This window comes from Schistocerca americana, chromosome 1 (assembly GCF_021461395.2).
Source record: "Schistocerca americana isolate TAMUIC-IGC-003095 chromosome 1, iqSchAmer2.1, whole genome shotgun sequence".
NCBI lineage: Eukaryota > Metazoa > Arthropoda > Insecta > Orthoptera > Acrididae > Schistocerca > Schistocerca americana.
In genome coordinates this window covers 893,798,254-893,811,173 of record NC_060119.1, presented here as the reverse complement: position 1 = coordinate 893,811,173, position 12,920 = coordinate 893,798,254, and the positions used below count along the sequence as shown (strand labels likewise).

The 12,920-nt window shown below is 36.7% G+C and overlaps 1 protein-coding gene and 1 pseudogene across 1 annotated transcript in view; both read right to left on the bottom strand.

Annotated features, from left to right (window-relative positions):
- Nucleotides 1–11,186, bottom strand: part of LOC124614628 (4-aminobutyrate aminotransferase, mitochondrial) — a 107,160-nt gene extending 95,974 nt beyond the window's left edge. The window contains exons 1-2 of the mRNA XM_047142959.1: nucleotides 10,984–11,186; nucleotides 4,513–4,646 (exon numbers count right to left, since the gene is read on the bottom strand). Coding sequence (XP_046998915.1) covers nucleotides 4,513–4,646; nucleotides 10,984–11,062 — 213 coding nt within the window. The 5' untranslated portion in view covers nucleotides 11,063–11,186. The remainder of the gene's footprint in view (nucleotides 1–4,512; nucleotides 4,647–10,983) is intronic.
- LOC124556574 lies at nucleotides 6,374–6,491 on the bottom strand (annotated as a pseudogene).
- Nucleotides 11,187–12,920: the final 1,734 nt, after the last annotated feature.

The following is a 12,920-nucleotide window of genomic DNA, read 5'->3' as shown; positions in this document are numbered from 1 at the left end:
ACTTGGTACAGAACATCAAATATAACTATTTGCAATTTTGTGTGTGTGAAGATGACATCTATGCACATACACTTACATGTGCAGTGTGTGAGGGCCATGGGTGGACCAAGGCAGTCTGTCACTCAGCTTTGCTCACTGCTTCTCAGAAGCACCTGGAAAAATGTCACATTTCATTTAGCATTGCAATGCGGCCATTTTTCAGTTGGCACAACTGAGTTCACCAGGATTGTGCTCTCACCACTGTTTAACCTTCACTATTTGTTCATAGTATGAAAGATGTTCACAGGTCCAGTGGCTGTTTGCACAAGAAGAGGCAGTCTAGCAATCTATCATCGCAATCCTTTAAAATGTATGGGAATGACAGACAAGAGGGATGAGAATTCTCAATTCACACAAGTGATTATTTGCTACAAAATGACATTACAGTACCATGCAGAATGAATTTAAACTTTTATATGACAATGAAAGAGCAAAAAATTACAACGATTGACAGAGTGGATTCATTTTTCTGTACACCAAGAAGCATTTTGTGCTTAATTCGCAGGCATGGAGCACTTTAAGAAATTCCTGAAGTCGCAACCATTATTCCATTCTCAGTTGCAACAGTTTTTAATGGAAATGAACAAAGATTATGGACACTTCATATATTACTGAAACATGAGTTGACTAAGGCGAGGGACATGCCTGGAATGATTTTTTTATTTAAATCTCACTATTGTTGAATTTCTGAAGGAAAAAGGAGTGAAGGAACAAAAATCAGAACACCCAGAATGGATTGCAGATTTCAAATTTTAAGTAGACTTGATTGCACATTGCTCACACTAAGAGACCGCATTGTAATGTCTTTCTGATTTGATGGGGATGCATTTTAAAAAGAAAATCACATTGTAGAAAGGACACATTCTGACAAAGACAATCCAGTTCACTGCAAGAATTACAACAATAGTTTTACAAGTGTTTTGAGGACACTGTCAATCTTAAATATATTTTCAAGCTATTTTCACAATTGTTTGCCATTTCAGTTGAAAGCACCTATGTCCATGTGCGGTCAGAACTGATTGACCTGCAAGGTAATTCCAGTTTCAATTACAAATTTTCTTAAGTTAAAACTGTCCAGGCTGTCTACGGTGGTTTTCTCAGGTAGATTTTCCAAGTCTCCATAATGAGGTTGCAAAAGTGCTACAATATTTCAATTCGTGTGAAAGACTGTTTTTTCCAATTATGAAATAAATAAGTCACGACTACATGGCAACTTGAGCACAAAACTCGAAACTGTCTGTGTCTGTCCTTAAGCTGACAGTTTGTACCAGATAAAAATTATGTCTAAGTGCACCAAAAATAATTAATACTTAAAACTTGTTTTGTTTGTGATCTCCGTTGTTGGGAAATGTGAAATATAAAACCAAATCATAAGCAGTACAACTGTACTGCCATTCAAATACAGTGCATTTGCTGTTTTACCCTTTTCCCCCTTCTTGCACTCAGACGGCATGGCACGGCAGTGGGTAAATGTGAAGCAATGCTGAGCACTTTGGCACTTGGGCCTGGGTGTGGCCTGCATGCTGAAATCTTGGCCACTCCTGACAGGCGCATCAGTTACGTCTCAGCAACAACATGAGAATATTTAACGTATTCGGGGAGAGGAAAAAAAAAAAAAAAAAAAAAAACCACACACACACACACACACACACACACACACACACACACACACACACACACAGACAGAGAGAGAGAGAGAGAGAGAGAGAGAGAGAGAGAGAGAGAGAGAGAGAGAGAGAGAGAGGGGGGGGGGGGGGTTGAGATGGAAGGGAAGTAAGATGTGAAAAATATCCTATATTTGCTACATTTGTCAGTGAAACATCCCAATATCATGATGGCAAACTAATGACATGAGGATAAATCAGCAATGGCCATTATATGCTCATTCAAATAAATTAGAACAGCCCTCTGACAAAGCTGACGTACAGGAATTGAGTATTCATCTAGTTGTTTGGTGAAGATTGCCATGAAGCTTAATCAGGGAACTACAAGATACAATGGAAACATTGCTCATCAGACTTTAATCCTACTGAACATGCCTACTAATCAAACTCCAGACATGTTGCAGTTAACCAGCAGTCCCATGACTATTTCAGAGTTGAGGATAGCTCTTCCTGAGGAGCAGTAAACTACCTCAAAGGAACTCGTCAACTGTCTTACAGAAATCCATAGATGTTGAGCAGTATGGGACATTTGAACAGAACAATCACTGTATCAAGAGACATTAACAAACAGCACTTTGCCTGTTTCTGAGTTAATCCACAAGGACAAAACCATCTCCTGTCTGCAATAATTCTTGTTGTGATGGTTCTCACTCTAAAGCAGCTCTCCACTCCAGTCTATCCTGTGAAAGATTTTTCCATCTCTGCACAACATGTCTACTTGAAGCTACTTTCTGTATTATTCAGGCCTTGGTATACTTCTACAATTTTTACTCCATCCTCCCTCCCTCTCTCACACTTCCTCCCATTACAAAATTGACTATACCAGATGTCTCAAGGTGTGTCCTAGCAACAAGTTCCTTCTTTTAATCAAGTTGTGCCATAAATTTCATTTTTCCCCAATTTGGTTCTGTATTTCCTCATCTGTTCTCTGATCTACCCAACCAATCTTCAGTATCCTTCTGCAGCACCACATTTCAAAACCTATTCTTTCCTTGTCTGAACCACATCCTGTCCACATTTCACTTTCATGTAAAGCTCCATTTCAGACAAATACTGTTTGAAAAGGCTTCCCAACACACAAATTTACATTTGATGATAATTTAATCCTCCTTTTCAGAAATGCTTTACTTGGTTATGCCAGTCTTCATTTTATACCTTCTCCTCTTTGGTCATCATCAGTTATTGAGCTGCCCAAATAGCAAACAGTGTCCACAGTGAGTTATTTCCTAATTCCCTCAGCATCACCTGATTTAATTTGGCTACATTCTGTTGCCCCAGTTTTTTTGTTTTTTTTTTTTACATCCACTTTCAAAGCTCTTTGCAACACACATTTATTCCATTCAACTGCTCTGCTCAGTGTTCTTCCAATGTCATCATCAGCAAACCTCAAAGATTTTATTTATTCTCACTGAACTTTAATTCCATTTTGAAACTTTTCCTTGGTTTCCTTCACAGCTCGCTAAATGTACCGAGTGAACAACATCAGAAATAGGTTACAACCATATCTCAGTGCCTTCTCAACTGTGGCTTTCCTTTTGTATCCTTCAAAACTTATGACTGAAATCTGGTTTTTAATAATCTTTTTATTTCCTGTATTTTATTCCCCCCACCTTCAAAATTTAAAAAAATGTATTCCAGTCAATGTTATCAAAAACTTTATCTAAATCTGCAAATGTTATAAATGTAGGTTGCCTTTCTCAACTTACCTTCTAAAACAAGTAACAGGGTCAGTATTACCTTGTGTGTTTTTACACTGCACCAGAAGCCAAACTGACTTCCTTTTGAGTTGGTTTCCAATTTCTGTAAATAATTTATGTCAATAGTTTGCAATGTAACTGAGTAAAATGATTGTTCCACATTATTCACACCTGTCAGCATCTGCTTTCTTTTGAATTGGAATTATCTGATTCTTCCTGGAGTCTGAGGGTTATTTTGCCCATCTCTTACGTCCTGCACACAATATGGAATAATTTAGTCACGGCTGGTTCTTACAAAGATCTCTATAATTCTGAGGGAAAGTGATATGGTCCAGGAGCATGGCTTGCACTTAGATCTGTCTGGGCTGTGGAAAATTTTTTCCACAGTATTGCATCCACTATGCCATCTTCACCGACTTCCTATTCTCTGTCTTCAAGTATGCTTCCCTTATATAGACCCTCCTTCCACCTTCTGGCCTTCCCTTCTTTGCTTAGTACAAGTTTGTCATCTGCACTTGTTGTATTCATTGAGCTGCTCCCTTTTTCTTCAAAACCTCTAATTTTCCAATTTTTCCCTAGTTCATTGTGTTTCTAAAGCCTTGCAGCTATCTTCTAACCATCCGCACTTTGACATTTTTCACTTTCTGTCAATCTCATTTGGTTTTTAGATGTCTGTACTTCTTTTTGCTAGCATCATTTGCTGCGTTTCTCATTTTGTCAGTTAAATTCAGTATTTCCCGAGTTACCTAGGGATTTCTACTACACCTTGGCTCTTTAATTATGCAAATGTACAGAGGAGAATTACAAGGCAGTTATACTGACTGTTCTAACATATTGTATTCTGTATAGAGGCAGTTTTAGAGTATGACATTTGGAGGAATTAAAAGACTATATGTCAATAATATGGGACATTTCATCCAATATTTGTTTTGACCAATGTAACAGAGATAAAACACACACACACACACACACACACACACACACACACACACACACACACACACACACTCTACTTACACAAGTTACAGCAAACTCTTAGTGTAAAGATTTAATTGTAAATTACACCACATATTTTAGAGGAAAGGTTTGAAATTATGTAACTGTAAAAATACCTGTATAGCACTTAGTTCATCTAGTAGCTGCTTTGACTTTGGACCTGGAATGGATGTTTTTACACTTGGTCCATCAGGTTCTCCAACAACCAGGCTTGAAACATTCCTTATATAAATGTTTTGGCAAATGGAACCTATGAAAATATACATCACGTGACACACACTTTCAGGGTACTAACAACATTATACAATGATATTGTTATGCATTTCTCAGCTGGCTCTTCTTTTTCCTGTAATCCACACATATTATAAAAATGTATGTATGTATGCATGTATAATGTACATATGTATGTGTTTTCCAGATGTTATCCCAAAGCACTGGACCGATTTCAACCAAACTTGCTACACATACCCCTACTGTCAAGCAACAATCGCTTCCAGGGTAAGAACTACCTACCTACCATATTAAGTCAAATACCAAGACGTGTGAAAAAATTAAGCATTATGCATGAATTTTTAATACTTCTACTTTTTACTATTAAGAAACTGCTACAGCTGACTCAAAAAGGAAATCCTCAACACCTGGCAGCACTTTTGACAGCTTTCAACAGTGGACGGCAAATGGCTGCAGACAAAAACAAAAGAGAAAATGTGTTGGCACAGAGACATTTACAAAATTGCATTGTAGATATGTGAAGCAGCTGCAGCCATTGTACAAAAACTCTCCCGGATCATCTTATAGCAAGTCTACTGCACGGAGGCTTTCAGACAGTCGTTCTTCCCGCGAACCATACGCGACTGGAACAGGAAAGGGAGGTAATGACAGTGGCACGTAAAGTGCCCTCCGCCACACACCGTTGGGTGGCTTGCGGAGTATCAATGTAGAATGTAGAATGTAGAATTATATATAAGATTTTGTTTCTAATTGAAAATTGACAAAATTAATACCCAGGCAATGTCAGGTTTGTCAGCTAGTAACATGGTAAGAGTGTTGTTAATAGTTATCATGTTTAAAGTTATCTTGAGTTCATAGTTTTTGCAAATTGTGTCTACTCAGATTGCATTAATTTGTTTGAAGGCTTTTGTTCTAGTGCATTACAGACTGCTGAGCAAGAAGAGCTTACTTGTGGTGAACATAGTAAGTAATTCTCTGTTGTTCTTCCACTTTAAGAAATCAGAAGTATAACATAATATATATATTGGTATCAGTTGCAATCACAGCAATATCACGGTGATAATTTCATGGCAATTTGCACCAAAACTTACAATTTAAAACTTTATTCATGAGCAATGGAAATAAAATCAATCTCATACAGGACACTTACAGTGCCAAAAAAGACAAAAGTAGTTGTTCTCCCACCTAGCAACAGATCTAACAGCCTGTTGGAATTTCAGTTCTGCACTGATGTATCTTCTATTTAGCCTGACAGAATATCTTGTTTCTCCTCAGTTGTAATGGAGCATTCTGTAACTTTTCATTGGACATACTTTATAACAATTCCATCATTTGTTTCTATACACTACAATTTTTTCCAAAGCATTAAATGTTCACATGTTTCCATAAGCCCACATTTCTTATTCTCTTTCCTTTTGCGATGTATAGAACCGTTAAGCATGTAAATGATCAAACCATGTTGTTCCATAAAAATGTCATAAGGAAAGATTTCAGTACAAGTAAAATATTTCAGGTAGTTAAGAAGTTTAAAACAAACTCCTCCCTCACGAAGGCCCAACGGTATCAACAGTACCGACTGGCCACCGTGGCATCCTCAGCCCTTAGGCGTCACTGGATGCGGATATGGAAGGGCATGTAGTCAGTACACAGCTCTCCCGGCCGTATGTCAGTTTCAGAGACCTGAACCGCTACTTCTCAGTCAAGTAGCTCCTCAGTTTGCCTCACAAGGGCTGAGTGCACCCCACTTGCCAACAGCGCTCGGTAGACCAGATGGTCACCCATCCAAGTACTAACCCAGCCCGACAGCACTTAATGTCAGTGATCTGACGGGAACCGGTGTTACCACTGCGGCAAGGCGGTTGGCAGTTAAGAAGTTTGTTGATGGAAAATTGAAGCTGTGAAGAGGAAGTAAGAAGTACATCTATGCACAAAATGAGCTTTTGTAAAGGTGAAATGTTTGTCATCAGCAAACATAATTCTGAAAGAACTAAGAAAAAGATTTGCCCAGTGTTTTCTCTGGAGTTATATGGCAGTGAATCAGGGGCAGTCAAACAGAAACAGGAAAAATGCTTGGATAGTTTGAAATGTGATTTTGGAGAAAAATGCCAAATTTGAAATGGACCGAGAGGATTTTGAATTAAGTACTTCCAAGAAAAGGAGAGGAAAGAAAACCAATGGAAATAAAAACAGAATGTCTTAGCTGAAATATGTACTGCAAAGAAATTGCCTGCAACAATCATAAAATGAAAGACTGCAGGGAAAAAATGAAAAGAAGGAAGAGAATTTGTTGTTAAACATGGACAAAGTTACCAGCAGGTTAAGGGAGAGGCATAGGACAGGAAAGTGGAGTGCATGCATATGATACCTGGTGTAAGGAAGTAACACAGCAGGAGGTGGTTTTCAACCAATGGATATTACACTGTGTAGTACAGTAAAATAAGTCATGACATTTATTGTGTAAATAGAAAATTGTTAGGTTTAATTCCACCAAGTCAAAGTCAACATTGTAAGTGATGGTCAAAGAGGACTGTGCAAATATAACTTTGATACAAATTGCTAGCCTCGTGACTAGATCTCCTCCAATTACGATCAGTCACCAAAGTGATGTGAGTAAGGAATGGGAACAAAACATTGGTGTACACTTTCTTCCTGCAAGGAAACATCAAAATAAACATATTGAAAGATAGGATGGTATTAACAAACTGGTATACTGGAAGTTTTCTTCTTATGCTTTTCAAGACTCAAGGAGAAGTGTTCAAAGATGTCCTGCAAGTACATAGTTCTATAGACATCACGTATCCTCTCCGAAAAAAAGTAACTTATAATGAGAATAGTCTCCCACTTAGATCTGTCAATATATATATAGTTCAATTGTAGCTCTTAATTAAAACAGAAATCAGCTGAAAATGTATGCTATGAAGTAATGTCAATTTTTCTGGATGACAGACAATGACTTCATCACAACGTAAAATTGTACCTGTAACTGGTGCTAAATAGATACATATGTTCCTTCCACACTAGAAAATATTACCAACAAATTTCATGAAATAGTCGGTGCATTTGCACTATCATGTAAAAACCTTCAGCATTTTAAATAGTGGTCATTATAAGGTCGATTAATTAATACAACCCATGGCCTGGTTGGCACACTTTTGGAATAAAAATATTCTTTCTACTTGTACCCAATACATTGCGCAATACATTGTCAATGAATGACAATTTGGAAGAGAAATCAGCTTGGGTATCACTGAAGACATCAACTAGCTGTTGAGGTAATTGAAATGATCTGGTAGATTAAAACTGTATTTGGGACAAGAACCTAGTCTTACTGACTGTGTTATCCAGGCATGACTCATTATCTGTAGTTATTCTTAGTTTCCAGAGTGAACATGAATACACACTGCCTTCTTTAGAGGTTCTCAACCACCCACAGTCACAGAAATCTAATGTCTTACTGTTAACTATTGGAAGAGGTCAGAATGTTAACCTTAACAGAATTACTCGCACTTGTTAAAGATTGAGGGTATTGCATTTATTGTCAGTCTACTACGTCCAACTCATTATCTACTTTATTACTCAGTTCCTGACCCAAATTTGCAACAGTCATGCTGGTTTTGTTGCCTACAACAATTGTGGAGCGATTTGGTTCACTCCGTAGGAAGTGTATTAGAGGCCAAATAGGATCATGTATGAAACCTCAAGGAATGTTACCTCATTTTCTATTACATAACAAGGCAAATCATCTTATTTTGCTTTGTGACACAAATCAGAGTGAGTCACAAAAGATACTCAGTGAGTACAATTATGTTTATCAAAATCTTCCATTGTTTTATGCAAAGACTTAGCTGGCTCACAGATGAGGTCTCCCTGATACCAAATCATGGGGCTGTCAATAAGCTATTTAATACTGTTTTCTCAGCTAAAAAACTTCAGAATATATACATAACTATTTTGATCTTTAACTGTCAACTTTATATAGTTTACTTTTCTTATAAAGTTATATCATTACTGATTATTAAAATCTTTCTGATAAAAGAAGATCCTGAAAGAACATGTTACATGAGTAACTAGGTACGCTGCAAATGTGTGCCACATCAACATTCTTTATCATGTTGCAACACTTCACACTTTTTCTTGGTGGATCTGTTGAATGTAGAGTTGCTGGAACTGCCACTACAGCACGTTGCGCAACTCCCACAATATTTCATTCAGAGAACTGTGTAACATCTTCACGATGTTGCTGCTGACCGTTGGTAAGTGGCAACTGTTGGTTCCTCACTAAAGCAATATTCTTACTGAGCCCATGCTGGAAGGGGCTCATACAGCAGATCCTACTCGCCAGCAGTCACCTGATGTTCCCCTGATGAAATACTGTGGGATTAACACAACATGCTCCAGATGCAGATGTATGAACCATTTTGATTGCATCCATATTCAGCAACTGTTCAACGGGCCTTAACACCAATGACTTAATAATTACTTGCCGTGAATTTCTTAATCTTTGCTTTTCCTTTCTCATGATGAAATTATTGATAATTTGCAAAATAGATATCCAAATATGTTCTCTCTATCTGTCAGATTTGTTCCAAATGTTATGAATATCTCATAAGTCCCAGAATCGTACTAATGTGTGTATAACAATTGATACTTTTAACCATGTTTGAATTTTTAAAGCTTTTCAATTTCCTGTCATTTATGTGGGCAGCTACTAAAGTCAAAGTCAGACTACTCGCATCTACTCTGAACCATAGTCAGCAACACTAAGTCTATACGAAAATTATTTTTGTATCACTTGGTTGTCTATACCACAGTTCAGCTGCATATGTGTAAAAATATTTTTAAAAAGTTTTAAATAATTTCAACAACTAATTTCTTAGCATGTAAATAAATGCTGCAAGAGTTTCTATTATTGACTTTAAAAAACATTCATAATGCTAATTTCTGGAGTATACAATAGTAAAATACAGATGTCTGCACAATTTTCCCTGAAAAATAGTTCATTAAATGATATTAATGACAGTATGACAAATACAAAATTATTTTTATATGAGGCCCAGAGAATAAGAGCACTAGTAAGTACAAAGCTAGATGGACTGATTGCTATTATCTCATGAAAGTGTGTATTCCATTTAAACTCATCAATTACTGAACATCAACAAGTATTACAATTTCAGTCTTAGAGATTATTAATTTCACAGATATCCAGGTCAGTGACATTTTCTCAATTACAGACTGTAACCAAAAATCAAGAATTAAGGGTATGATAAAAAATCCCATAAATGAGAAAATCTTACAGCATCTGTTTCCATACAAGTCAAGGTGGGAACAAGAAAACCAACTAAAACAATAGGATAGTAAGCCAATGATTTTCTAAACACTGTTGTACCAAAAAAATCAAAATATGTTACATACAGATGATGTAAAGGATTAATATTACAATGATAATGATTGCAGGGAAAAAAAAAGACTACTGTAACTTAAATTTTGATAGCCATATCGGAAGTATAGAATGTGGTCTTCTTGCAAAATCATTTGTGTAGGTAGCCAACTAAAGCATACAGAATACTGTAACTTTTCATATAGTCAGTACATCATGGCAAAGCCGGAAAAATTTGCAAAGTATTTACAGTTTATGATTGGATGTAAATTGATATCATTTACGATATTTTGCAATATGCATGAAACTACAATAGCCGAATTTTTTTGGTGACAGTCACAAATCTTTGCAGCCACTACACAATAAAAAAACAACACAATAATTCAACAGTAGAGGTAATGTATTTGAGTTCCAAATGTTATAAAATTCGGTACAAAAATTGTGTGTGCTGCGGCAAACAGCTTTTTCATTTTTATTTTTTTTTCTTTAGTTCCAAACACAGTACTGATATGAGAGAGGCAGGGGCTACGAAAATAATTTTTGCCCCTTTAATTTAGTTTTCTATAAGGAATTCCGAAACAAGACAAGGTAAAAATGGTGTATCTTGAGCTGTACTGTGCAACTTTTCTTGTAAGATAAAGCTTGCTGATTGCACATACAGAACACAAGGAGTTTATGCGTCTTCTCAAGAGGAATTGTACCTTGACTTAAGAGTAACTGTATTTGCAACGGTAACTTGCATTAACACATTGAAATTTCAAGATGCTGAACGACTAACGCCGGAACTAACGTTCAGTCGATGTACATGTCAAAACAGTTCACAAGATCTGTATGCATAAAGCGTTAACAAATTATAAGATGATTTTCATTTCCCAGTCTTCGGACGACTTGAAAATGCAGTCTCACTATATTTTTTTCTCAAAATATCCATATTGTGATTTAGGAAAAATCTTTAAAAGAACAAGAGTCTAGTCTTTACCTGATTTCCACCATTGCTTAAGGCACAATCTACCAAAATTAATTGCGGGCGTTACGCCTCCGCCGCATAGCTGTGCCATCTTCCCTAAACCTTCAGGTGAGCGTCGCACACTGAATACGCAAACGCCGAAGCAGACTGATTTTATTCGGGCGTGCGTACTGATACGGTGGACGGCGGATACTGGCGCTGTGTTTGAGCGACCCGCGTAGCATGACGCTACTCGAGGGAACATAATTCAATTGCCATAAATTACTGTGTTTATGAATTTGACCTCGGTTTAACTTACGGCGCTTGATTGTGTGCTGCTCGACTTTAAGTGGACGTCGCAGCATTACTTGATATATTTATCTTGAAATAAACGTTCTCAAGCTGGCATCTGAATTAAGGGTTGAATTTACAACTGTGCTTCGACATGTACATTAGCTAGTAAAATGCGCTATTTTAATGCAGTAGAAGAATTTTCATATTTTCATTCTGAAATAGTAATAAATTGCAGCTTGCAAGATAGTAATATTGTAGAGTATAGACCTATTGCATCCAATAGGAGGACATCGAAAGTTTCCGCACAATGTACAACACGTGGAAATCAGAGTAGTGGAAGGTAAGTTTTACGTAAAATAATGAAAGACTTGATTTTAAAAAAATGAAAAGCTCTTCACATGTAAGTTTCTGCAAAAAAATTTATATTTATCTGAAAACATATTTTGATCCTTTGTATTTGACGCACATCCAATGAAGAAGTGTAGTAACCTGTCATTCGTATTGCAAGTATTTAAGTTTTTGTGTCGTACAAATATACATTTTAAGTCCAAACATGTCTACTGAAGTTTGTATTAATTTACGAAATTCGTAATAACTGACAAATTACAGAAAAATGAAGGCGAAAAAAACTCGAAGCAATGTAGAAAATAAGAAATTCACACTCTAACCACGGAACTATTTTAATTTCTTTGGTTTTATTTAGGAACAATATATTTAGCAATTCAAAACCAAACACTCAAAAAGTGAGCAGTTTAAGATTGTACATGACAGTCAAGATATAGAAGAAGTTGACTCAGTCGAACTCTTAGGTTAAAATGTAGATAAAAATTTGAGCTGGCAGACACACATTGAATACCTAACAAATTGAGCATCCTTGCGTTTTACTGCAAATATTAACTGCAACTAACACGGATACACAAAAGGTAGCATATACAAGCTACTTTGAATGTATTATTAGGTGTGGTATTATTTTTTGGGGTAACTCGACAACTATAGTGCAGTTACTAAAAATATAGAAAAAATCATTCGAAGTATGTGCACTGCACATCATAAAGAGTTATATCGTTCATTATTTAGAAAACTTAAAATATTAACTCTGCCATCCCTACACCCTACCCCTACGAACCATGGACCTTGCCGTTGGTTGGGGCAATGCAGGAGTAGGTTTAATAATGAATAAAAAAATAGGAGTGCGGGTAAGCTACTACCAACAGCATGGTGAACGCATTATTGTGGCCAAGATAAACACGAAGCCCATGCCTACTACAGTAGTACAAGTTTATATGCCAACTAGCTCTGCAGATGATGAAGAAATTGATGAAATGTATGATGAGATAAAAGAAATTATTCAGGTAGTGAAGGGAGACGAAAATTTAATAGTCATGGGTGACTGGAACTCGAGAGTAGGAAAAGGGAGAGAAGGAAACATAGTGGGTGAATATGGATTGGGGGAGAGAAATGAAAGAGGAAGCCGTCTGGTAGAATTTTGCGCAGAGCATAACTTAATCATAGCTAAAACGGTTCAAGAATCATAATAGAAGGTTGTATACATGGAAGAATCCTGGAGATACTAGAAGGTATCAGATAGATCATATAATGGTAAGACAGAGATTTAGGAACCAGGTTTTAAATTGTAAGACATTTCCAGGGGCAGATGTGGACTCTGACCACAATCT